A 24,826-nucleotide genomic window follows, 5' to 3' on the forward strand; every position below is an offset into this window, starting at 1 on the left:
CAACAAGTTAATGAACAAAAGGGCTTCAAAAATTACTATAGAAGAATGCAAATTAAATGACACATTGGACATGTTGCTGCCATGCTTGTGGCATGACCAGTGTTGGGTTTTACCTTGCTCAGAAATATAAACAAGGGACTGAGATAAATGAACATGTAAACAGACTGATTCTCTAATGATAAGACTTCTGGCTCTCTGAAATCCCGAAGCTGTCTCAATCTAGCAATGAAAAGGAAGGGTGGTTGTAAGAAATACCAGATGTTTTTGTGCCTTGGGCTGGCTTTCAGTTTGTACTGCTTTTGCTTATGAAACTGATACCCTGAATTCAAGTGGTGGCATTGGAAACCCAACTGTGCAACTGGTTTTTGTTGATTTTTAGATCTTTGTGGGTTCTGGCAAATGAGACAACTAGAGGGAATACAAAATAGACGGAGCCCATCTCTTTCCTAGGGCTCCAGGGAACTGCGGAAACAGCAGAATAGAGGAAGTGGATGGACAAAAACAGTGATGGTGGGTCCCTATGTGATCTCAGTGTTTGCTTTACACAGGCGCTGGCTGTGTAAGGGCAAGCTGTAAGAGGGGTTTAATGGGTGAGGAGTCAAAGCACGGCCAGAGATGAGTGTCAGTGGTCAGGAGAGCTGCTTAGTGCCGATGCAGGGGGGAAGCCTCTCCCGAGGGGACACCCTCGGGCGGGGGATGAAGACCCCCGTGGGGAGCCCCTGCCTGGGGGCCGGCGCGCACCCGACGGGCCTGGGGGCTCCCCTGGGGCGCGGGTCGAGCTCCGGGAGAGACCCCGGCCACGGACCCAGCGACTCTGGTGTGGGGAGAGGGGGCAGGGCCGGCTGAGCGAGCGGCGGTGTCGGGACCGTGAGCTGGGGCAGGGGGTGCGCCGGGTGCCGGCGGAGGGGAAAGCGGAGCATAAGGGGGCAAGGGGCGGTGCCGGTGCCTGCGGTTGGTGCCGGGTTCGGGGTCAGTGGTGGGAGTCGCTGCCGGGTTCAGGTTGGGGGTCGGTGCCGTTGTCGGTGCCTGGGGTCGGTGCCGGGTTCGAGGTCAGTGGTGGGAGTCGCTGCCGGGTTCCGGCTGGGGGTCGGTGCCGTTGTCGGTGCCTGGGGTCGATGTCGGTGCCGGTGTCGGATCCGGGGCCGGTGCTCGGTGCCGGGTTCGGGTTCGGTCCGGGCTTTGTGTCCGTGTCGGGCTGGGTGCTGCGTCCGGGGGTCGGGGGGCCGCCCCATCGCGGCGGCTCCCTCACGGCCGTGACGGGCGCGCCCCCTGGCGGCGGCGGCGGGCGCGGCGGTCACGTGAGGCGCTCGGGGCCTGGTGCCGCTTCCCCCAGTCAGCGCGGAGCGGCCGAGGCGCAGGCGGGGAACAAGATGGCGGCCGGCGGCGATCCGGAGCGGGGCGCCGGCGATTCGCGTTGAGCCGCGGCCCGCTCGGCCAGGCCCCCCCCCCGCCCCGGCCCCGCGCCCTCCGCGGGGCGCGGAGCTTGCCCGTAGCCGCCTGTCCGGACTCCGAGCGCCCTCCCGAGCCGCCCTTCCCCTCCCTTCCCCCTCGGCCAGCGCCCAGCGATGCGGGGCCGGCGCGGCAGGCCGCCCAAACAGCAGCAGCCGGCGGCGGCCGCCGCTCCAGCGAGCGCCCCGGCTCCAGCGGGCCCCATCGGCGGGCTGCGCTCCCGGCAGCGCGGCAGCAGCCGCGGCAGGTGGGCGGCCGCGGCCCAGGCGGAGACGGCGGGGCCCAAGCAGAAGGGAGCCGGCGCTGCCCAGGCCTCGTCGCCCGCCGCCGCCGCCTCGCCCAGGGGGGGCGGCAAGAGGAAGGCGGGCGGCGGCGGCAGCAGCACCCCCGGTGGGGGAGGCAGCGGCGGTAAGGGCAGGGGCAGGGCCGGGGCGGCAGGAGCAGGGGGAGGAGGAGGCGCAGGAGGCAGCTGCAACAGCCCAGGCAGGGCTGCCTCGTCCAGGAGGAGCATCAGTAAAGTGGTGTACGACGATCATGAGAGCGAGGAGGAGGAGGAGAGCATGGTGTCCGAGGAGGAGGAGGAGGGAGACCCCGAGGATAACCAGGACTCCGAGGAGGAAGAGGAGGAGGAGATAATGGAGGAGGAGGACGACGACGACTCTGACTACCCCGAAGAGATGGAGGATGAAGATGATGCCAGTTATTGCACTGAGAGCAGCTTCAGGAGCCACAGCACCTACAGCAGCACCCCAGGTAGAGAGTCCATGGGCGAACTCATACAAGTCGAGGGCACCCCACATGCTCCCTCTAGGTTGGCAGATACGGTCCGTACTCCCATGCGAGGATGTGAGGGATGTCCGCAAGCACTCCCAGGGAGAGGGGTATGCAAATAACCACTGGCAACCCCGGGGACGTTGGGAGCATTGGAAGATGCTCACAAACGCGTGCACGGAGAGGAGCAGGGAGGGCGGGCGTCACTTGCTGGAACAAGGGGATGCTTTGCAAATGTTCGTGAGGAACCTGGTGGCTGCAGAAATGCGCGACCCACCAGGACGTGTTGCAGACAATGTCAAAAGTGTGTGGAGCATTCACTTTAAATTTAAAAACAAGGGAAACGAGAGGCATGCCTTGCAAAGAGGTCCTTTCAGTTAAATACAGGAAAGGCTGGCTTGTGCTTGCAAATATAGCTTGATGTTGAAAGGAAAGGAAGCACATGTAAGTTGAAGTGACTTTAATAAACCAAAAAACCGTAAACACCGAGAATTTTAAGGCTCTTGAGATCAGAGCTATAACTGGATCCAGCATTTACTAGCTTTAAGACAAAAGTAGCTTTCCAAGGAGGGAAATGAGGTGCATTGTTCAAAATGGAGATTGCATTGTTATAGTTTGGGGAAAAGTGCACAGGGCCTCATTGCAAGGATGTAAACCTAGTTTTAGTTCAACACAAAGATTAAAAGATGGAGGTTGAGTCAGAGGTCTTGCATTTAAATACTGTGTTTATCTTAAAATATAGCAACCTTTAAAACTCATATTGGGGTTAAAATTCATTCAACATAATAGTGTTTTTGTTTTTCTTTTTAATTCTAGTGAAAAATTTGGGAAATTTTTAAGGCCTGCATTTCTGTTTGTCCTTAATTGGTTCATTCACCAAGGTTCAAAAATTCTTTTATTTAAACTTAAGCACTTTGGATTTATTTGAACTCATTCCAGAATGGCGTTCAAGCTTAGAATTTTTTTTTTTTTTTAAGTGTCTGAACCAGGAGAGTAGTTCAACTTAGAGGTAACCTGGTATGATTTGGGCTACAGGATGGCAGACACTGATGTTGTACGAGTATTTGGCCAGTCTGGAAGAGGGGAGGAACAGGTTGTTGGTGTGAATGCATTGCATCCTAATTAAAAAAGGAGTGTAGATCCGAGTAGTTAGCTGAGGACTTTTAAAAAGGGGGAAGTACTGGCTGCTAGATTTGTCTTTATTTGCGTGAGTTAATGATATCGGCTTATTCTGTGACTTCATAATAGTACTTTAAAAAGCTCTGTGTGTTTGTCTGTATGTATATTTTAAACTTATATCCATATGCTCAAGAACCTAAATGAATCAAAATGAGTACATACATTACTAAATCTGTTTAGAGATAATTTTTTAAAGATGTTAGTTTACCTGTTGCAGGAATGTCCTGCAATCAGATTGAAATTTTTTGAATATTTATTACTCAAAGATTGAGATCTGGCTTCATGGAAGAAAAAAGCTCCAAAATACTCTCTTGACTTTTAACTCTCCATTTTCTGCTTAGTTGTGATAACTTAATTTCTATTACTTTTTTTGGGAATGCTTATGTCAGGGAAATAATATTTTTATGATTTTAGCTGACTAGGTCAGGATAATATTTTTTACATGAGCATCCAGGTTTAAAATGAGTTCTGCAGAGAATGGGTGTATGCCATTTTTCAAATGTGCTAAGTGTTTTGGCAAATCAGAAGATAGGTCTGTGTGCATTGTTGTACAAGCATAGACAGGTTTTATGTGGTATTTAGATGTATCAGAAACCATTTTGATAATTCATATGCTTATTTCTCACTTGGTCAGAATGACTTCAGTTAACTTTTTTGAGAGACGTGTCAGTGTAAGGATTTTTATCCGTAGGTGATTTTGCTCTGTATTGAGTTTTTGAGAGTTAAAATGTTTGTGTTGTTATTTTGGCAATTTACTGGTGGTTCTCATTAGTTCAGTGTTTGCCTAAAGGTCACACTCCCTCCTTCCCTATCTCCCAGACACTCCCATGTCCTTTTACGAAAAAAGTACAAACTTTTCATTCAGGCAGCTCAGTCCATGTCTCATCCTGGACAAACACCTGCTTTGGGACCGTGGCTCTGCAGGGGTGGCACTGATGGAAATCTCAGTCTTGTCATAGTCCAGCAAGAGTTGCTGGACACCAGAGCAGCATTGATAGGCAAGGAAGTGCTTTATTTCTCATCAGTATTTCTGTGTCTGATGGGGGCCAGTGCAGAGAGGAGGTTAAGAGCAGGGCAGGGGTCCAGAGCTGTGTCTCCAGTGTTCCTGCAGGGGCTCCAGAGCTGTTTGACTGGCGTGCACTCCGAGCCAGAGTTGGTCCTCAGCTGTGTTTAGATACAGGGGGGATTATTTCCTATCCTTGTCTTCAAGCCAGTCAGATTGTAACACAGTGGCAGAGTTCCCATGCTGAGCTGGAGGGCTTGAAGGAGTGTCTCCTCCCTTGGCTTAAACTGCCTCCTGACAGAATTGTGCAGGTTTTTTACCAGAAGAGATGATGAACAATCCTTCTCCTCTTATCTTCTCTCAGTCAGTGCAACCTGAGTTACAACCACTTTCAGGATGTAGTCTTAGGGGCTGAAGACTGTTTTTGAGAGCAGGGTATTGAATAATTGCCATTCCAGTCAAACTTCTGCCAACTAAGCTTTTACACATTCCACTTAAGTGGGGGACAGTTTTTTTTAACTTAGTTAAGCAATGAATTAAAAGATCGCAGAGCAATGTGTCTGGCCAAGAAAGCCTCAGGTTTTGTGCTCTGACTGGGAGCTTATGCTTTATCTTGAACTTAGATGTAGAAGTACTTTCTACTATAATATGATAGTGAAATTAATATTGTTATAATATAAAATAATATTATCAAACTATTTAAAGAAGCAAAATCTTAGAAAAGATAAAATGTCTTTAATATACCACTTGGTCATGGTACAGTAAAAACATACTGTGTGAATAACAGTTACTTCTTTTTCTTCTGCTGGATGTACTTTTGGTAGAGGGATTTTGTGTGTTTGTAATGTCCCTTCCCTCTCACCCCTTTGTATCCCCAGAAGGTGGATGAACTACTAGGACAGGTATCCTCTATATCTTGTATCACTAAACATTTTTGCCGTTCCCTGTCCACTGTAAATTCTACTTGAGGCTTGTCACCGTTGCATTACAGTTACTAAGTATTTTTCATATGTTGAATAATTTTAAGAGAAGGGTTTAATCAAGGTGCCTAGAAGTCCTTCATTTTTTGTTTCTTGATTTTTCTTCATCAGAAACTGGGAAAACTAGTTTTAGGAAGAGCTATACATCTAGATTTCATCTGAGATCATCATCAGTGTGTCAAACAAGCAAATGCACAACACTGGAGTTGGGAGCCAAAATATTTATCTTAAAATACATTAAATAATATTTTTAGATGGATTTTGCTAGTCTGAGCATTTGCAGGGATTGACCATTGCTTCTATTAACCAGTTACTTCACAGTGTGCTTTTATCTTCAGAGTGAAAGAATTTAGCAGGAAACCACGTGCTGCATTTGGGTGTCTGTAGTAATTTTTTATCTGAACACGTTTTCATGCTCTTGAAGAATTGTCTAAGTGGAGCCACTGAGATACAACATTAAGATATGCAGCCTCTTTTGTCTGCCATGTGAGAAGATTTACCAGCCTCCCAAACATCTTACCTGGGGTACCCTCTTCTCTAAATTAAACCTGGCATGCTCTTAGTTTACCATTTAGTGATCTGCACTTTGATTTGTGCTCTACAGGGAACGATCAGTAGTTCATCATGCCAGTCATGAAAAATGTAGAAGAAGAGTTTTAACAAAGAAATTGTGTAGAAGGCCAGAGGACTAAATTTGGGCTGATCCTGCTGTATTGACTTGTAAATTGGCAGCTTATCTGAAGAGAGCTTTGTCACTTCAGTCATCTCAGAAGCTCTAAGCAGCAAATATCTCACCTGTATACAAGTATGTGTGTTGTAAAAGAGTAATTTCATGTGCTGCAGATGACTTTATTGTGCAAACTTTTTTTGTAGATCTGCAGTAAAATTCTGTAAGTGCTCATTGTGTTGCATGGAACAGGTGTAAGGTGAATAAACGTGGATTTTAGTAGGTTGGGGCTGGCTCTCAGCGCTCACTAACTTCTGAAATTACAGCTTATCCTGAGTGTGTCCCGAGAAATTGTTTAACTCTTTCTGAGAATCATTCTGTTAGTGCTATCTGTGGTTTTGGTTGGTTTTTTTTCTTTGCCTGGGTTCTAGGCACAAAAGGGTTGTGCCTCCAAGTCCTTCTCGGAGTGATCTCATCTGCTGCTTGTCTTGCATTAGTTATCCGAATGTTAAAACGATGCTATAGAATATAGGAGGCTTTGTATTCCTGGCTCCTGAGGGAGTGCTGATGGCCATAATGTTGAGAAATTAAATTCTTCATGTCAAATCAGTCGAGAACCCTAGTTTGGTTTAAAAGTGTACTGCTGACAGGTGTGCAAACTGAAAAAAAAAGCAGGCAAAAGTTTTACTGTTTTAAAAGAACATAAGGACATACTTTTGTACAAGGCAAGGTAGGAGTCGAACTTTACTTAGGAACACGTGTGAGAATTTGTGTGATGTGAGTGCACTCAGGATCTAGCCTAATAACCAGTTATTTTTTCATTTGTGTTTCAACTTCCAAAGCTTTTGTGGTGATTGGAATGCCTCATTTTTAATGTTGGCTTAGTTTTTTAAGTTTAATCTTATTTATTCTGTTCTCCAGACAAAATAAATAAATTTGGGTTAAGTGTGATTACTGCAGAGCAATATTCAAATTGGATCTGCATCTACAAGTAGTTACAAATGCATCTTATTCTTTCAGAAAGTTTTTCTGGAGAGACTGTTTGACTTGTGATTATTAGAAACATGATTATCATGTTGTCATTTTTAAAAGGGAAAAAAGTGTTTTGTAAAAGTCAAAGCCTTTAATTTCAGCCCATCCCAAGAAAAAGATTTAGATTTTTCTATTTGGGCACTGCTTTTCATAATATATTCTTATTTTATGTTAAACTCATCCATTTTACTGCTTTTTTTTCTTTGGTGGAAGCTGAGCCAATGTTCTCCCAAGAGGTCGACTTTTAATTAAAGAACCAGTTTGGATATTGCTGTGGCACACATGCAGCTCTATCCAGTTTCTGCATTCTGCTGTGAAAGGAAAGAAAAAAATACAAAAAAGGTTCTCTTACACATTATCATCAACTGTTTCCAGTTTTCTCAGTGATATCTAACAAAAACTTCTGTGTTGCTATGCAGTCCCATTTGAAACGTTCCTGGTACAAAGCAATAATATGGGACAGCAAGTGTGTGTTTATTAAAACCAAACCAAAATAGGAGGGTCTCAGGGAGTTTGAGGGCAGTCAAAAGGCAAAGTTTCCAGGAGGAAGGAAAATGTCGGAGAGGGCGTCTTCTCTAAGGAGTGCTCATGCTTCCAGAACGTCATATATAACTGCCAGCTGGTCTTTATGTTGAAAAGTTTTTGCAGTGACTCACGATCTGGAAAACAAAACCAGCCCAGTTCTACTTTACTAAAGATGAACTTTCGTGTAAGTGTAGTGTGGTTTGACTTGGCTCATGGAACTTGAAGCCAAAATTTAAATCTTTTTTTGGGAAAATTGAAAGTCTTTTCTGGGGTCAATTAGTGGAGTGTGACTGGAGGGGTGGGGGTTTGTTCTGTATTTTCCCCCCTCCTGTGACAGGTTGCTGAAGTATCTGAAACTCCTAGGTATCTTTTCTCTCCCCAATGCTTCTACCAAGTTTATCTTCTCCATGGCAGCTGTCATCAGGAACTCTGAGCTGGAGAGCCCAAGTGCTGAGAAATTATGAGGAAGGGAAAGTTCTTAGAGAAGAGAAATGAGACCAGCTGTGAACTTTCAAATCAAGAGAGGCTGGAACCAGTGTTTATTTTTCAGGTCAGATTAATGCAGCCACCACTCTGTCCCTGTTTAAACAAGACAGTGGTCTGAAGGACCTCCATCCACCAGTCCAGTATTTGAAATATGTTGGATTGAAAGCCTGTGTTTTCTGGAGGGGAGGGATGTGTAACGTCAGTGAGACAAGGCAAAACTGGATTTTGGTGATTTTTGTTAGCCTACACGTGTATGGTGATTGAATACAACTAAAGCTGAGGAGCCTGAAAGTGATTTAGTTGTGATACAATCTTTTTGTATTCTGGACAGTGATGTCTATAGTTAATTCAGGTACTCTGTTTACATAAACCAGCAGATGTGTTAAAGATGGTTAAAGTAGTTTTAAATTCTGTATTCTCCTGAGGTAAAGAGTAGATATGACTTTCCCTTTTCTTCTTTCAGTCTGTGAATGAAAAGAGAGGCAAGGGGTTTGGTCCTTTTAAATTCTGTTTCATTTCTAAATTCTGAAAGGTTGAATTGATGGAAGTGAAAAAAAATAAAGCAGTGGTTTGGGGTTTTTAAGTAAATTCTGGTTTTGAGCATTCAGACGGTTACTTGAGTAACTTTGTTTTATTTCAAATATCATTAGTGTGTTGGCTTAAATATTTGTAATATAAATTATTTTAGTAGATTATCCTAAGTGTAGACTGTAATTATCAGTATCTATAATTAAATGTGCCATGGGAATAGAATTGTTTACCCTTTAATCTTAATTACAGGCAGCTCTTCAACTAGGGACGGGTAACCACTGCAGACTGCTTCAGCACTTGGGGAGATGATCAGTGAAGGATTTGCCATTTAAAAGAATTTTGTGCTAGATAGAAATGTAGTGCTGAGACACTCGAGGGGATCCGGATCCTGTCAGTAGTCCAGCTGTGGCAGCAGGAGGCTGTTGGCAAATCTATTTTTTTCCTCCAAATAGAGCTATGGAATTTGAGTGGTGTAGAAGTGGACATTTTCTGCCTTTGTATTGCCTCAAATGTAGAGGTAAAATTTGATTCAGACTTAGTTAATATGCAGAAACTATCTCAGAAGTATCCAATTTGCATGTAATAAAACTTGAGTACGTTTTGGGAAACTTCAGTGTGGGTAAATTGAGAGTAGATTTCTTGAATTGAGAGTAGTTACATGAAGCTTCAGTTTAAAGTGTGGTCAGTCAAGTGGTGGTGCTTAAAGGAGAGGGAAGCTGCCAGTGCACCTGCTCTGCAATCCTCTTCATGGATTTGGGGTTAAACAAAATAGTACATACTGCAATTTCTATTTAAAACAAAAATTCCCTGTCGGGGCCCAAATACTTGACAAATGACAACAAATTTAAAAAAAAAAAAAAAAAAAAAAAGTTGTCAAATCCTAGTATCTCTAAAATAATTTAAACCAAAATAAAGTGTTTGAAGTGGCCAGAGTTCTTTGTTGGGCTGTGGGTTTTTTGTGTCTGCCAGTGAATGTCAAATTTAAATATTGGTCCACTTGCCTCATGAAAAAGAAGATTGTCTTTGAAAGTGAAGAGCTTGAAAAATTGGTTATGTTTATGGTAGGAAGACATTTTTCAACGTTTGAGGGATTTTGTGTTTATGAGGCACAGTTGGGTAAAAATGGACTGTGATCTTCAGAAACCTTCACACAGGAGGTGGAACTGCTCTGAAGCAGGGTGAGCTCTGTGGGTTGTCGGTGCACTGAAAAATCAGCAGTGAAGAAAGGTTGTCCACCCAACCAGTAAAATACCAACATTTCAGCTCAAAAAAGAGACATGTAGCACTTTGACATCATTATATCATATTCCACTGACCTGCACTTTTAATTTCAGTTCAGCAGCCACTTACAATGCTTCAAGATTTATGAGCACCTTGGCAGAGAGTGTCCATCCTTTTCACTGGAGATTATTAGACTGCTTGGGTTTGTTGGTTTGGGCTTTTGAGGTTTTTTTAAAAGGTGTCTGAGTGTTTCTTGAGATCACAGTTGATGTATTGGTCAGTAATACATTTAAGCACAAATTGCTTGGAATTTCTGAATTCCCAAATCACACTTTGTGATTCTCTTCTCAACTTCTGATTCTCTTCAACCCCAGTACAGAGAATATTAATAACAAATTGAAAGTGAAATTGGAAAGAAAAAAAGCCAGCATAAAAAGATTTGAAATACTGTGCCATCAAGTCATTCAAGAAAAATAGTTTCTTTCTAAATATTCTGCATCTTTGAATACTTGCCTTTTTTAGCTCTGGAAACCAGTTTATATTTAGTCTAGAATTGTTCAGAGCAGTTCAGTGTCCGAAAAGAAATTATTTGAGCTCTTGAGCTGTGGTGTGTGGTTTCCAGTGTGGATGGGGAGTGTTGAGGTGCGCAATATCATAATGTGCTGCAACTGTGTGGCCTAACACAAATGAAGCACACATTTTATAATGCAGTGTTCTTTTCCTGTTGTCTGTTTTACTATTGCTTTTGAAATTTCTGTTCTTTATACCAAAGAAAACATGAAAATACATAAATTGATTTAAGTGACTAATGCAGCCGTAGGGTTGCGTTGTGCTTGCACCAAAGTACAGTTCTTTATTATGCTATTGTGACATATTTGTATCCCAATAACACATTTCTTCTAGATCTCTAATTGTACCAATGTGCTTCCTTTGTAAGAGGAAGTGTTAGAGACTAACTTCTTCAGAACAAATTAGGAATGCCTTGTTTTAAGGTTCTTTTTTTATTCCCCTATTAATTTCACGTGGCAAATATGCGAATGGCCTCCTTGCACCAGGAGAGGTTTGGATTATATATTAGGAAACTTTGTTTCGCTGAAAGGGTTGTAAAGCACTGAACCAGGCTGCTCAGGAAACTGGTGTAAGTCATCACCCCTGGAGGTGTTCAAAAATGTGTGGATATGGCACTTGAGGACATGGTGGTGAGGCTGTGCTGATGGTTGGGCTTGATCTTGAAGGTGTTTCCCAACCTTAATAATTCTGTGATTCCATACCATGGTTATCTCATGTGAAAGAGACATCAGCAAAATTGGTATATTGGGACTCCATTTGTTTCAGCAGTATTCCTTCACTGTGGTTTATCTTTGTCTAAAATTCCTGGGGGGATTTGTCACTTCTGATTAATTCAGGTAAAGCAGGGTTAACACCCTTGCTGCTCCCTTTCTTGAAGGGCTGTTTTACGGCTTTACTGCATGACAGACACGTTTTTTCTGCTACAGTTGCAAACACTGGAAAGAATCCTGGTTGATAGCTTTGCTGTTTTTTGTGATATTTGGACTCTGTGAGGGCCATCACTGATTTCAGAATATCTGTTCGGTGGAGGTGGTGGTGTTGTCTTGCATGGCCAACTAGGACTGCAATGTTGAAGGAAGCTTCAGGACCCTGAAGTAGTTTATTGTGGGAATGTGTCTTTTTTTTGCTTTGGGGTCTTTTAATTAAACCAGCTGTGCCTTATGCATGTATGATTTTGGATCATGGTGATAGAAAAGTTGAGTTTAATCTAGAGAACACTTGCTTTGTGCGTGGCTGTGAAACTCCTTTGTCTTTGTGTGTTTGCCATGATTAAACATTTTCCACTGATTTGTGCAGAGGCATGTTGGAAGAGAGTCATAGAAACATTCTTTCATTTTCCACAGTCAGAACTCAAACTTCGCTAAACTTGGAAAGTTATTTTTATCCACAGATGATGTTGACCTACTACTTCTGTAATGGAAACATCTTGCAGTTCATCTTCTGTATTGTTTGGGTGTGTGATTTGTTGCATAAGATTTCATTCTTTAACGTTGGAAAGGGAGAGCTGTATCTGGCGCCCTCTTGCCATACCAGCCTAAGGGTTGATTTATTTCTCTGGAATCATTTGTTGTGCATCAGAATGTTTCTTAGAGTAGCTTTTCTTTCTGGTAACTATTTTTTTCCCCCTTTTCAATGCTTTAAAGTTTTAATGATGGTGTTTCAGGTTCAGCAGGCTCTGCCTTAGCAGATCTTCTCCCATATTAGATTTATTTTCTGTATTTCTGGGAGTATCGAAGGGAGTAGGGTGGGTTGAAAAGTGCTACAGAGAACTATTTCCTCTTAACGGTAACATCCAAGCTGAGATAAAGTTCACTTTATCTCTCAATTTCCTTGAACCTATTTTTGGAGAGGTCTGTTATTTGCAGAATTTGGTCAAGAAGTTATGATTGTGAATCTTAAAATTCCAGACTACTGGTTGTGTCACTCTTCAGTCTCAGAACACACGAAGTTTAATACATGTCACATTTTAATGAAGTGTGTGTGTGCTATGGACAACTGCAGTTTTCCTTTGGATTATCTCTGTGAATGAAATGCATCCTGCTGACACTTCCCTATGGACAACGGATAATTTTGAAGTTTAATTGTTGACCAGAATCTTAGTATGCTTAGTAAGAGGACCTAAAACCAGCTTTCATCTCAGTTCTTAGATTAAACTTAGATGATGGTTTATGAGATTTTCTCAACTTGTTTTTTTTCTATAAAGGGAAATAAGTTTAATGAATGCATCTAAAACTTTTAACTGATAGCTGAGAAATAGTTGCTTGTAGCTGGTTATTTTGATAGAAGATTAAAATATTTCATCTGTCGGGTAGTGTCACAAAAATTTTCCTCTTTTATTTTTCCTTCTGCTTGGCATCAAGGATAGTGGAATTAAAGGGAAGAAAGTGTAGCATCCTATCTGAATTAGCATCTGAGACTGAATTGATTATGCTCAGTGTCTTTTCTTTTAGGTAATAAAACAGCTCTTTAGATTAGCTTTTTTTGGTAAGCTTGTCCTTGAATAATTTTGCTTCCTCATTCTGTGGGTACGGTTCCTGTTTTATTGAAGCATGAGGGTGGGTTGGGGTGGTTTTTTTGTTTGTTTGTTTTGAAAAACTGAGAATTTTTGAAATATTTTCATAAAACATCACATTTACCTTCTGGTTTTGGTTTGTAGGTAGCCAGGAGAAATATTCTAGTTAGAAAGCAGTGGGCAATGCACTTCAGGTTCTCTTTTGTATTTTAATTTGATTGAAATTGATGTTCTAAGACATCTGCCTGAAATGAGATTTCCTGGATGCTGTTGCTGGATAGGAGAATAACTTGCAATAATTTAATACAAAATATCTGTTTGGAGCTTTATGCTTGGAGTTTAAACTAGTCATGCTGAATAAAATTGAGAAAAAATTAATATTTTGGCTGTGGGAAATGTCTTTCTTTTTAAGTAGTTTAAACAATTACATTTCTAGATTTCATTTTAAAGATTCAGTAGATGTATATTGTATGGGAAATGCAATTCCTGTATGTGTCTGAAGCAAAACTTCAGGTATCTTGTGTTTTGTTTTCATACTATTAGTTAAAGTATATATATAAAGTAGGTGAGTTAACACATTCATGTAACTGTGAAGCTTGTGAAGCCTTAATTTGCATTAGTTCAGAATGTTAGCGCAGTGACTGATGATAGATGTTTAAACACATTGGCCTGTGAACAGCAAAATTCTTACTGTTGTTTTTTATTCCAGGTAGGAGAAGACAAAGAGCACATCGTCCTCGTTCTCCAATATTGGAAGAAAAAGATATCCCACCCTTGGAGTTTCCTAAATCCTCAGAGGACTTAATGGTGCCTAGTGAGCATATAATGAATGTTATTGCCATCTATGAGGTACTAAGGAACTTTGGCACTGTTTTGCGCCTCTCTCCTTTTCGTTTTGAGGACTTCTGTGCTGCTCTGGTAAGTCAAGAGCAGTGCACACTTATGGCAGAGATGCATATAGTGCTGTTAAAAGCAGTTTTACGTGAAGAAGACACTTCAAATACTACCTTTGGACCTGCTGACCTCAAAGATAGCGTTAATTCCACTTTGTATTTCATAGATGGAATGACGTGGCCAGAGGTTCTGCGGGTATATTGTGAGAGTGACAAGGAATACCATCATGTTCTTCCTTACCAAGAGACAGAGGACTATCCTTATGGACCAGTAGAGAGTAAAATCAAAGTTCTGCAGTTCTTAGTGGATCAGTTTCTTACCACAAACATTGCACGTGAGGAGTTAATGTCAGAAGGTGTTATTCAGTATGATGATCATTGTAGGGTTTGTCACAAACTTGGGGATTTGCTTTGCTGTGAGACTTGCTCAGCCGTGTACCACTTGGAGTGCGTGAAACCCCCTCTGGAGGAGGTGCCAGAAGACGAGTGGCAGTGCGAGGTCTGCGTGGCACATAAGGTGCCTGGAGTGACTGACTGTGTGGCTGAAATCCAAAAAAACAAACCATACATCCGACACGAACCTATTGGATATGACAGGCATAGGCGGAAATACTGGTTCCTGAACAGGAGAATCATCATGTAAGTCAACTAATTGCGTAATTTCTGAACAATAATATTGTGTTTTTAATACATCATGTAAATTGCTGTTGCCATCTTAAAATTGTTCTTTCTTTAGATAAGGCCGTTGCTTGCTGTTTTGTAAGGAGATTACTAAAGAACATGGAAATAATCCACATTTATCCGAAATTAATATTCTCATAATCTATACATTAAAAGGAAATTTTAAAAGGGCCTCAGGCTTAATATTAATGTGCTAAAACACATGAATGTGAGGAAAAGAAAGGGAATTTTAATGACAACTCCCCAGTTTCTTGTAAAAGTTACTGAAGAGAACTTTGATTCTTTCTATGATCACATGGTGTGTAGGACAGACACTACTTGTGGTCTGTCACCTGCTTAAGCAGTGTTTGGCTGCCAGGTTCTGGTACCAGTTTGATGCTCTGCCTTTGAAGCTGAAACTTTCAGAGATGCTCAAAGGGATTCACTGTTACTAGAAATGCAGAAAATGTTGTGTTGAACATTTCTGTTGTGCAGAGAAAGTCAAGAAGACATGCCTGTCTTCGAGGGAGGTACTGTGTGTGCTTCACACAATTTCCTGTTACTGGTTAGTCTCAAGATACAAATTTACCTCAAAATACTAATAGTAATCAAACCCTTGCTAGTGAGGGCATTGCGCCCTGGATTTTACCTGAAAAGTTGAATCTGAAATTATAAAAACACTTCCTACGTTTTTCACAGGAAGATAGCTAAACATTGGTTTTCTCATAAAAGACGGTTCTTATCTAATTGTTCTCATAATGGAGGAGAAATAATATTTAAGTGAAATCAGTGCTATTGTTAAATTAGGAGAAATAGAGATTTTACCAGAGCTCTGTAAACAGTTTTCCATTCAGTGTTACGGAGAAAATAAACCACAGCTGGGTACCTCACAGAATTTCATACAAAGCAGGTTATAGTGAAATGTTAAGATAGTAGCTAGTGTGTTTAAAAGGGACTGTGAGGTCTGATGATGATGTTACATCTTGCAAAGAAGACACTTCTAAGGACTCACGGTATTCCTTTAAAATGTGGGGCTGTTTCTCTGGGGTATTGTCAGCTGATGGTTTAAGTATTAATTATCTCTGCTCTGTTTCCTCTGTTCTTCTTTCATATTTGTAAAAAAAGAGTCCATGTTTGATCTTTTTTAGTTTCTCTGGGTTATAAATGTTACAGTGGTGTCAAGAAACCTTTCGAAGAATGCAGGGAATCTTTTATACTCTCCTCTTTTTTTGCTATATATACGCTCCATGTTTATACTCAGCCACATGCTCCACAGTAAGGGGTGGATCATTCAGGTGGTTCACCAGATGTGATGGGCACCTGAAGCTGTGGATATTCAAATTCGTCCATTGCCTCATGCAGAATTTCCTACCTTTTGTTTTCAGAAAATGTGTTGAAATTTGGATTTTCACAAAAAGCCTGATTGTGAAGGACATGTAACTGGGATTCTTTTTGCTCTAGTTACTTATGCTTTAATAACTTATGCTTTCCTCTGCATGGTTTTTGTATATTTCCACTCGAACTCTTGAGAAAAAGGCTGTTCTAAAGATGGGTTTGTCTTCAGTGCTCTCCTGTACAGGCAGAGATCTGGGAATTAATGTAAAAAAATCCAGATCGCTCAGGAGCTGATTTTGAGATAAATAGGCAGACTTTGTTTCCTCCCTGTATGTGGGCAGATAGGTAATTATTTTTAACCAAACTTGGTCTGTGAAACAATGTTTTTTCCCACTGGAGTATCTGATGTTCAGAAGGTTTTGATACAGGCAATACTTCAACATATTTCAAACTAAAATGAATCATGCAGGTGCTTCATGATCCTTTGACATCTGCACATGTGTTCTTTCTAGCACATTGGTAATAATTTTAACTGCACTAGAAGAGATATCTTCAAAAGTTAAATGTATTGAGTTTTTAAAAACCCAATATTTTGCATTCCTTTGAGGTGTTATGTGGGCAAATTATTTCATAAGGGGGCACAAGTACTACACAACTTAATTCCAGGGAAATGCAACTGTAATAACTCACATAGACATTAAACTCTGTACTTCCAGTTTTTAAATTCAGTAAGCATGCTGTATTGCAAACCCAACTGCTTTGCATATATATATATATGTATTTATCTCTCTCTCTCTATATATATATATGTCTGTATATCTACACACTGAACAAGATCAAACCACAGCTGGCATCTTGGATAACTGAAGGGTAACTTGAAGGATAACTGGCAAATGCTAAAACCTGAGATTCATGAAACTATATTATCATATCAACTTTATTAAAATGAATGAAGTGTATTCCCCAATGCCATGTGATGAAATGTATCAGAGGAAACTAGTAGATCTAAAAATAATCTGCACAAATACTGATTTGAAATCCTGCCCAGGAGGATTACAGACCTGAAATCCTAAATTCTTGGTGGTTTTGTTTCTCAAAAGGGTTTTTAGGGCTTTTTACTTCTTCTCCCCTCTCCCCCTTTAAATGTCATAAATTCAACCTGCTGCTGGTTTTCCTACCTTTTAAAGGATTTCGAAGACTTGTTCCCTGATACTTTTATTTCCATCATTTGCCTTGTTTAAGCCCATCATTGTGGGTTTGTTTCTCTTTCCACCTCTTCTGTTTTACAAAGATGGAAACGTGGACACTGAAGGGGTCTCCTCATGAACAAATATCAACAAGATTAAAACAAAAAACAGGCCAAGAACAAATTAATTCCCAAGGTTTTTGTTTCAAGCTGTTTACAAATTAAGGATGATGCCTCTGGGTCAATTGCATTTGTTTCACTTGTGAAGATCATTTCTGCAAGTTAATAACTCAGGAAATTTGGGACTTTGACTTGCATTGTCCTAGTAAGCTGCTGCAGTGTTTTAACAAGTTTATCTTTATAGAAATACTGAGATGCTTTGGATTTATCAACTAGCTGTGAAAGAATATAATGAAACACTGTTTGGCTTTCATTTTGATAGCAGAAATAGGACACACATTGTTATTCCTGAGTTGTATGGATCTTCCTCGACAGTCAAAAGCAGTTTCAGCTTTTCTTCTGTAAGATTTGTAATGCTGTTTATGTTCTTGGGGGGGTCCTCCTCTATTTTCTACAATTAATTAACAAGGGTTTGGGTCTTCATTTGAATAGATTGCTTTAAACAATTTCCTGAATTCTTCAGTTTCCAACTGTATCATCATGTAATGCAGGAAATATCTGCTACTACTAGTACTAAATATTTTGTTATCACCTTACTTGAGAGTTTGTAGCATCTTCTATGTTGCTTTTATCAGTCTTTGAACTTGTCTCTGCAGCCTGCCAGTGAATAGTTCCTGGCAGCCAGGGAGGCTGAAAGAGGTAGGAAATAGTCATGTGATTCTTTTTCCCCTCCTTGGCCTCACACATTGTCTGTGACTCAGCTGAGTCCTCTGGAGGTTCAGCAGACCTGTCCAGCACCAAGCTGGCAAATCTGTCTGGCTTGTCTGAAAAAACGTTGGGAACTGGTCCTTGTGCAGCTTTTCATCTTTCCATCTTTTTATGACAGCCCCTCTGATTTCTTCAGAGGGTAAAAGTCGTGTCCCTTTAGTAAACACAAAAAGACATTAAGGGAAAGTTAGCTGGAATCATATAATTGTTCATGTAGGTCTTACCTAAGTTGGCCAAAATAGAGTGCATGGATTGATTTCTGCTATGTGCTCCAAGTCTTCCCCTGGCACAATCTGAATCTTGGAAAGAAGTTTGGGTGGAGATGAGTTTGGTGTAAGCACACAGACCAACCAGTTTGTGCCATTTGATTTTCTGCCTGTGCTTTTCCAATAGAAAACTCTTAATTCCTGAAATTCTCTTGCTGACGTTGTGATAGCCTTCAGTTCAAAACAAACTCTATGCTCAAACCCTGGTATAAATGAAGTAGAAGGGTATTAAAATACTCTTGGATAACCTCATTGTCTGTATCCAGAATGTTATCTGAGCAGTTCTTTAGTGGGCAGGACTCCAATCACGCATGGAAGGATTAGCTCCAGGTGCTTTCTGCAGAATACTCTCAGTAGTATGATGTCTCTCTCAGCTCTGTGCACTGAGCCTCAGGGTTTACTGGCCTGCAATACAGCAAACCTTTACTGGTGCAGAAGGCTTTTTCTTGAGTTATCCAGGGAAATTGAAAACAGCAGTTAATTGCTTTTCAGTCCAATGAAACCTTGCGAACCTAGAATAGAAAGGGCTGATGGGAAGGGGAAAGCCAGATGCTGCTTGGGATGTTCAGGTGACACACGTACCCTGGCTCCATTAGTGCAGCTAGAGCAATCTCAGATTTGCTGAATGGGGGGAGAAACATGAAAATAAGAAAACACTTGGTTGATCACCATCAAAGTTGAAGCAATGTGTACAGGCTGCTTGTCTGGCAGATGGATGCAGGCATGGCCTTCCTTCATGGAGAGATAAGAATATATTGGACTTGATCTCAAAGGTCTTTTCCATCCAAAGTGACTCTCTGATTCTATATAAAGCGTTCATATCTAGGTCATGTAAGAGGATGTATAAATGGCATTATCTCTCTAGCAAATAATCCTGTAACAGCTACACTAGAGGGGTTCAAAATGAAAGGTTCAAGTTCCCTTTTTGGTCAGTTAAGAAATAAAATAAAAACAGCATTCATATTCTGCAGTTAACGTTTGTCAGGAGCAGAGCAGCCTTACAGCTGCTGCTTTGCCAGGGTCTTGCACTTGCCACTTCCCTTGGAAACTCGCCAGGGAAAGCTCAGAAGGCACCCATTCCCTGTCCTTTTTAGTTAAGCATTTTGTTTCATCCTTTTATTTCCTCTCACTGTGTAAAGCCCTATTCTTGCATTCTCATCTCCCTTTCCATCTTGGTTTTTGGGTGTTTGCCTCTATCTTCCTCTTCTGTGGCTTTAGTTCACCACTGGTAATGAAAGTGCTGTTGTTCCTATTGTTGTTAGTAAATAACTCGTGGTTTAGAGGAAACATAGTTTAAACAGTAATTTTTTTTCAACATGGGAGTTTACAGGCCTAGAATATTCCATAGAGTCAAATGATTGTCAGTGTTCAGCTGTAATATTTTGGTGTGTTGTATGTGACAGTCTTGCTGAAATGAACTGTTTTCTGAGAAAACTTGTCAAACTTAACAGGTTGGTGTGGGTAAAACTAATGGAATGTTGGCAGTTTAGAGGAACAAATGGGTAAAGCAGAATTAGTTGCTTTTCATGAGTAAAGCCCTTTATGAGAGAGATGCAAGTTTCTTTGCAATACACCAGGTTTTATCATCAAAACCAAAAGCCAGTTTTGTAATAATGGTTTTGACAAGTTAGTTAGTAGTTGAATTTTGAGTAATATTGCCATTATTAACTTCATAACCACCTTATTTCAGTAGTGTTCTGTTTGAGTTGCAAATATTAATTGTTTCACAAACACAGTGTAGGAGGCAGTAGACCAACAGCGATCAAGTTGCCTTAAGGTTGTTTGTCTTTTTGAATCCCTGAGGCCAGTTTGTGCCATTTTTAATGTATAAGCCATGGGAAGGCAACCAGTAGAGAGGAACCTGCAACAAACCCTACAAGGGCAGATCTTTGAGACTTAGTCAGCTTCCCATTGCTGTCAGCGCTCTGGATTAGGATCCTCAGTAGCCACAGGCCTGCAGTGCTGTAACGGGGTGCAAGTGCAGCAGTAGTTTAGTTCCTTTGCCCAGGTGAAGGCCAGACTAGTCAATCAGTGTCACCCACAAGGTGTGGGGAGCACTGGGATGTGCTCTGGAAATAGTGCTTGGGTTCATGCCAGCCTGGATCTGGCTGCTGCTGCTCAACAGGATGGAACAAGCCAAGCTGAAATCCAGCAGCTGCAGAACCACTTGGAGCATCCTCCCTGTGCTCTGCAGCCTCCAGGAGAGCCTGTTACCTGAGGTATTTATGGAGCTCCCTTGGGTCCGTGGCCCTGCTGAGGTGATGTTGGCACCAGTAATTCTGGGCTCATGGGGTCATGGAGTACTGTAGAAAAAATGTGGAAATCCCCATATCTTTTCAAATGGGTTGTGTTATGACTCATCCCTTACTGGTGCTCTCAGAGGTGGATGCTGTAGGATGCCAATATAAAATATTTTATGAATGTGATGTTCTTATACTTCGAATTCCCTAACTGTGCTCTTCCCTGAATACGCTGTCAGAAACTACCATTATGGATTCTGGACTTTCAAATTATTTCAGGGTTAGTAGTAAATTACTGGTTACAGTAATAATAAATATAATGAGAATAAACCTTGTTGTCAGATTGGACAAACCAGTTTTAAGGAGACTTCAAAGCTTTCCTGAGGTAGTTGTTGTGAGAACTGAGGGGGTGAAGAAAGGGAAGGAAACAAGAAACGAATATTGATAATTGAATATTGATATTAGACTGGGTGCATATGAGCGATGTGATTTGTTTATTCACACTCAGGTATTGACATTTAATCATTCTCTGCAGAAAACAGACTGATAGTAATTTTTGTCATTTGTCCAGGTATTTTAAAATCAATATTTTTTAAATACTCCTACAGAGAGGAAGATTCAGAAAGTGAGAAGGATAAGAAAATCTGGTACTACAGCACAAAGATCCAGCTGGCAGAGTTAATTGAATGCCTGGACAAGGATTACTGGGAAGCTGACCTATGCAAAACCCTGGATGAGATGCGTGAAGAAGTTCACCGGCACATGGATGTGACAGAAGATCTTACAAACAAAGCAAGGGGCAACAACAAGTCTTTCCTTTCTGCAGCAAATGGTAGGAATATTTTATGTGATGGGAATAGATGCTGCACTTTGAATCAAATCTAGTTTATCATCATCAGAAGCAGGATTTATGTCATGTTATTTGTGCTCCATGGCTCTGTAGGTGGTTTGTTTTTTCATGCTGACAACATGCTTTATATTGTAGATGAAATTTTGGACATTATCAGAGCAAGAAAAGGAGAAATAGCGGAAGATAAAAACACAGGAGATGAGGAAGCAGAAAAGCCCAAAAGTGATGTAGATAATGACCAGACAGATGCTGAGAGAGACAAGGAAGAATCTGGAGACCAGGATAAAATTGAGGAAATGCCCAATGAGCAAGACATGGAAAAAGAGAAAACAGAAGGTAAAGAAACTCTGACTGTGCTTTAACAGCTCCATTTAAGTGAAGTGAACCCCACATTTCTGTAAGTGTTAATGTGATACTTTCTCTGTATGATTATCCAAGATACTTTAGTAATAGGTAGTATTTGTTAGTTCCTTTGTGCTTGTATGTTGGAGTTGTTCTTGTTAAGTAATTTCACCAATTTTCCTACTTCTATACAGCTGGCTCCTAGATACCCTGCCTTGAAGTACAGGAGGCACTTACAGGTTGTGATCAACATGTTTGTAGCAAGCCATATTACATGATTTTCAACTTTTTCCTCATCGCAACTGGTTTGTTCTTTGATTCTGAGACAATACTATCTCATAGCAAAAAAAAAAGGAAGGAGAAAGCTCGCTATTTTTCAGCATTATCAAATAAAGCTTCTGAAGTTGTTTCTATGGATGATGCCAAATGACATCCTAAGGCATAATAAAGAACATCCCTAAAGTTTTGTTGTGCGTTTTACTATAGAGGCAACAGTCGTTGGGGAAAAAAGTAACTCTGTGACCTCAAGCACTGATGACAACACCACAAATCCTTCTGCAGGAGAGAATAGTTGCTCTGAAGGGAAGGACGCAGTGGGGTGTCAGTCAGAAACCCTTGATAGCAACAACGTGGCAGAGAAGAAGGTGGCATCAGAGCTCCCTCTGGAACTCTCAGGTACAGAAGGCACTGTTACCAATGCCTCTGTAATTTGGGGAATCTGTTTTTCTCTCTGATATGTCCACTAAAACCATTCCCAGTGTATATCACTCATGCTGTTCGCTTGCAGTGCCATCCTTTACTGCTACATTGTCATTATTAACATTTCAAAGCTAATTTTCTTGCAACTAGTGCTTGAAATTTGTGGTCCACCATGACATTAGCATTTATTTCCATGCCTTTCAAAGATGACTATGGCTAAGCTTTTTATTTTCTATTTTCTATATATTTTATTTTTCCATAGTGATCCATAATGATCACTAGCATCTTCTCAAAGTTTATTTCAAATTCTAATTTGCTGATGGCTTGTTTATTATTTTAACCTCTCATTTACTGTGTAAATTACTAACAAACGAAGCATTTTCATTCACATGTATAAACCATTGCACTGAAATGATTAAAATTGTCATGTTAGAAATTTTAAACAGATTTCAGAATTATAAGCACAAGGGTTATTGTATTTTAACATGTTTTGTTCTGCCATGTCAGTGACTCAAATGTAATAATATACACTGTTTAAAACCAGACAAACTTACTCTTGCTTTAGGAGTAAGTGGGAGTTGATTAGATGTAACATAAACTATAAGTATACTATTTTAGAATTACTTTATATTACATTTAGAATTATATTCTGTTACAAGATGTACTACATAACCAAATGTTGTTTTAAACAGCTGATCACCATTGAAATGATCAGGATTTTATTCTCAGTTCTTAAAAATCAAAACATACTCTAATGTGTGATGTGGACATACTTGGTGGGTTATGTTTTAAAAAGGGGTAGTAAATGTTTTCTCTCCTACAGAAATAGTTCTCCATGCAGTCACAGTCTGCAGCTTTTCAACTTATGAAAGTCAGTACATCCAAGCCTTGTAATAAACTTTCTTAACATGTGGACAAAATGAAAGCTAAGATTAATCTATAATCTGCAAGCCTCATAATACACTTTTTAAGTATAGGAAGTATCCTCATGTACGAGACAAAAACCATATATTTTAGATACATGACCAAATATTTTTGCCAGTTCTCCTATTTTTATTCCCTTTTAAAGTTAAAATAACTATGTAGAGGGTTATTGGAAAAGATACATATCCTATAATTTTGTTTCAGACACTTTTATGAGTTTGTATTTTATTTCAAAGATTCACTTATATATATATCATTATTTATTATGCTTTCACAAGTACTTTTCTCCTTCCAAAGCTTCTACATGAGTTGTAAATTAGTGAGCTCTTCTTTTGTAGGAAAGTGTGTGGAGAGGGTTTTTCTTTATGTCTAATTCACTATATTCACAGTGATGTTTGTGTTCTTGCTATGAAATTTCAGTTTGAGACTCTTCTTTCAGAGAGAGGGAGAGATACTGAACCAGGATCAGTGACGCAGTTACTGCCAAAAGAGGGGGAAAACATGAGTAAAATGCAGAGGTAGATGAGAATGTCTGTCACCATCCCTGTTAAATGTAATTAGGATATTAATCTTTATTAAGAGTCTGGTTTGGGTGCTTCTACTCTCCTCCAAACAACCGCCATGGAAACAGGTCCATTTTTCCTTACAGCAAAAAGGGAAATGGATCAAACAGTGGTGGTCACCCATTTGGCAAAGTCAGAAAATCACGATGCATTCAGATTAGGGATTCTCTAAGAATTCCAGAATATTTACCTGATCCATCCTTCTGCTAGAAGTGATTATTTCACAAGAAACAGATTTTGTTCTGTCACTTTTCTTAACAACATCAGAATCCCTGATGTTTTGGAAGAATTCTGGAAACAGGCAGATCTTGTAGTTTTTAAACAGCTGAACTGTCTTTGGCACAAACCTCAGAAGACATTGCTGGGTTTGCTGTTTTGAGGGATGAGGGCTTGTTCCTACTGGGAAGCTGGAGGGATTTATTTCAAGGTAGCTGCAATTCACTGATATTTAGTCAAAAGTTCCTACTGGGGCAGCACAACAGGTGAGGTGACCACAAAGTCCAGAGCTGTCAAGACACTGTAACAAGGACAGCTGGGGGCCAGGAACCCATTTGAAGCCACATTAAGACCCATCAGATCAGGAAGGGGCTGATATTTTGAGTGGGCTGATACTTACAGTGGTGCCAATGGAACAGAAATCTGTGGGATTCCTCAGAATTAAGGTGCTGAAGAAGAGACAATCAAAGACTCAATGGAAAACGAGGGGAACTGAAAGGTGTGTGCTTTGAAGAACAGCTAAAGCTCAAGAAAATTAAAAGAGAAAATCAGAAGCTGCAGGAGGACCAAATTTTATGAATTTTAAATGCAAAACACTCTCAGTAGAGGGTTCTCTGTGTATCTATAGAAAAAAAACTGTCTTGGATAAAATATGAATGTATTTTAAATACAGGTATGAATTTCAGTTCTTCAGAGATGTAGAAGTTGAAACTGCTTGGAACAAAACAAAAAATACTTTCATGGATACAGTGCTCTGAAGGGAATTAATATTTTATACTTGTTTCCCTTCAGTCCAGCAAAACATGTTCATCTGCCTTTTTTTGATGAAAACTTTAAA

At 40.6% G+C, this 24,826-nt stretch overlaps 1 protein-coding gene across 12 annotated transcripts in view; it reads left to right on the forward strand.

Annotated features, from left to right (window-relative positions):
* The first annotated feature begins 1,426 nt into the window (after positions 1-1,426).
* Positions 1,427-24,826, forward strand: part of BPTF (bromodomain PHD finger transcription factor) — a 54,023-nt gene continuing 30,623 nt past the window's right edge. For 5 of the 12 annotated variants that reach the window (XM_032128845.1, XM_032128847.1, XM_032128844.1 and 2 more), the window contains exons 1-5: positions 1,428-2,202; positions 13,636-14,458; positions 21,003-21,226; positions 21,380-21,580; positions 22,073-22,261. In XM_032128845.1, coding sequence (XP_031984736.1) covers positions 1,566-2,202; positions 13,636-14,458; positions 21,003-21,226; positions 21,380-21,580; positions 22,073-22,261 — 2,074 coding nt within the window. In that variant the 5' untranslated portion in view covers positions 1,428-1,565. Of the gene's footprint in view, positions 2,203-13,635; positions 14,459-21,002; positions 21,227-21,379; positions 21,581-22,072; positions 22,262-24,826 lie in introns of all 12 variants that reach the window. The other 7 variants (XM_032128846.1, XM_032128841.1, XM_032128850.1 and 4 more) reach the window with 4 other exon arrangements.

The sequence above is a fragment of the Corvus moneduloides genome, chromosome 19 (assembly GCF_009650955.1).
Source record: "Corvus moneduloides isolate bCorMon1 chromosome 19, bCorMon1.pri, whole genome shotgun sequence".
In the NCBI taxonomy this organism is placed as follows: domain Eukaryota; kingdom Metazoa; phylum Chordata; class Aves; order Passeriformes; family Corvidae; genus Corvus; species Corvus moneduloides.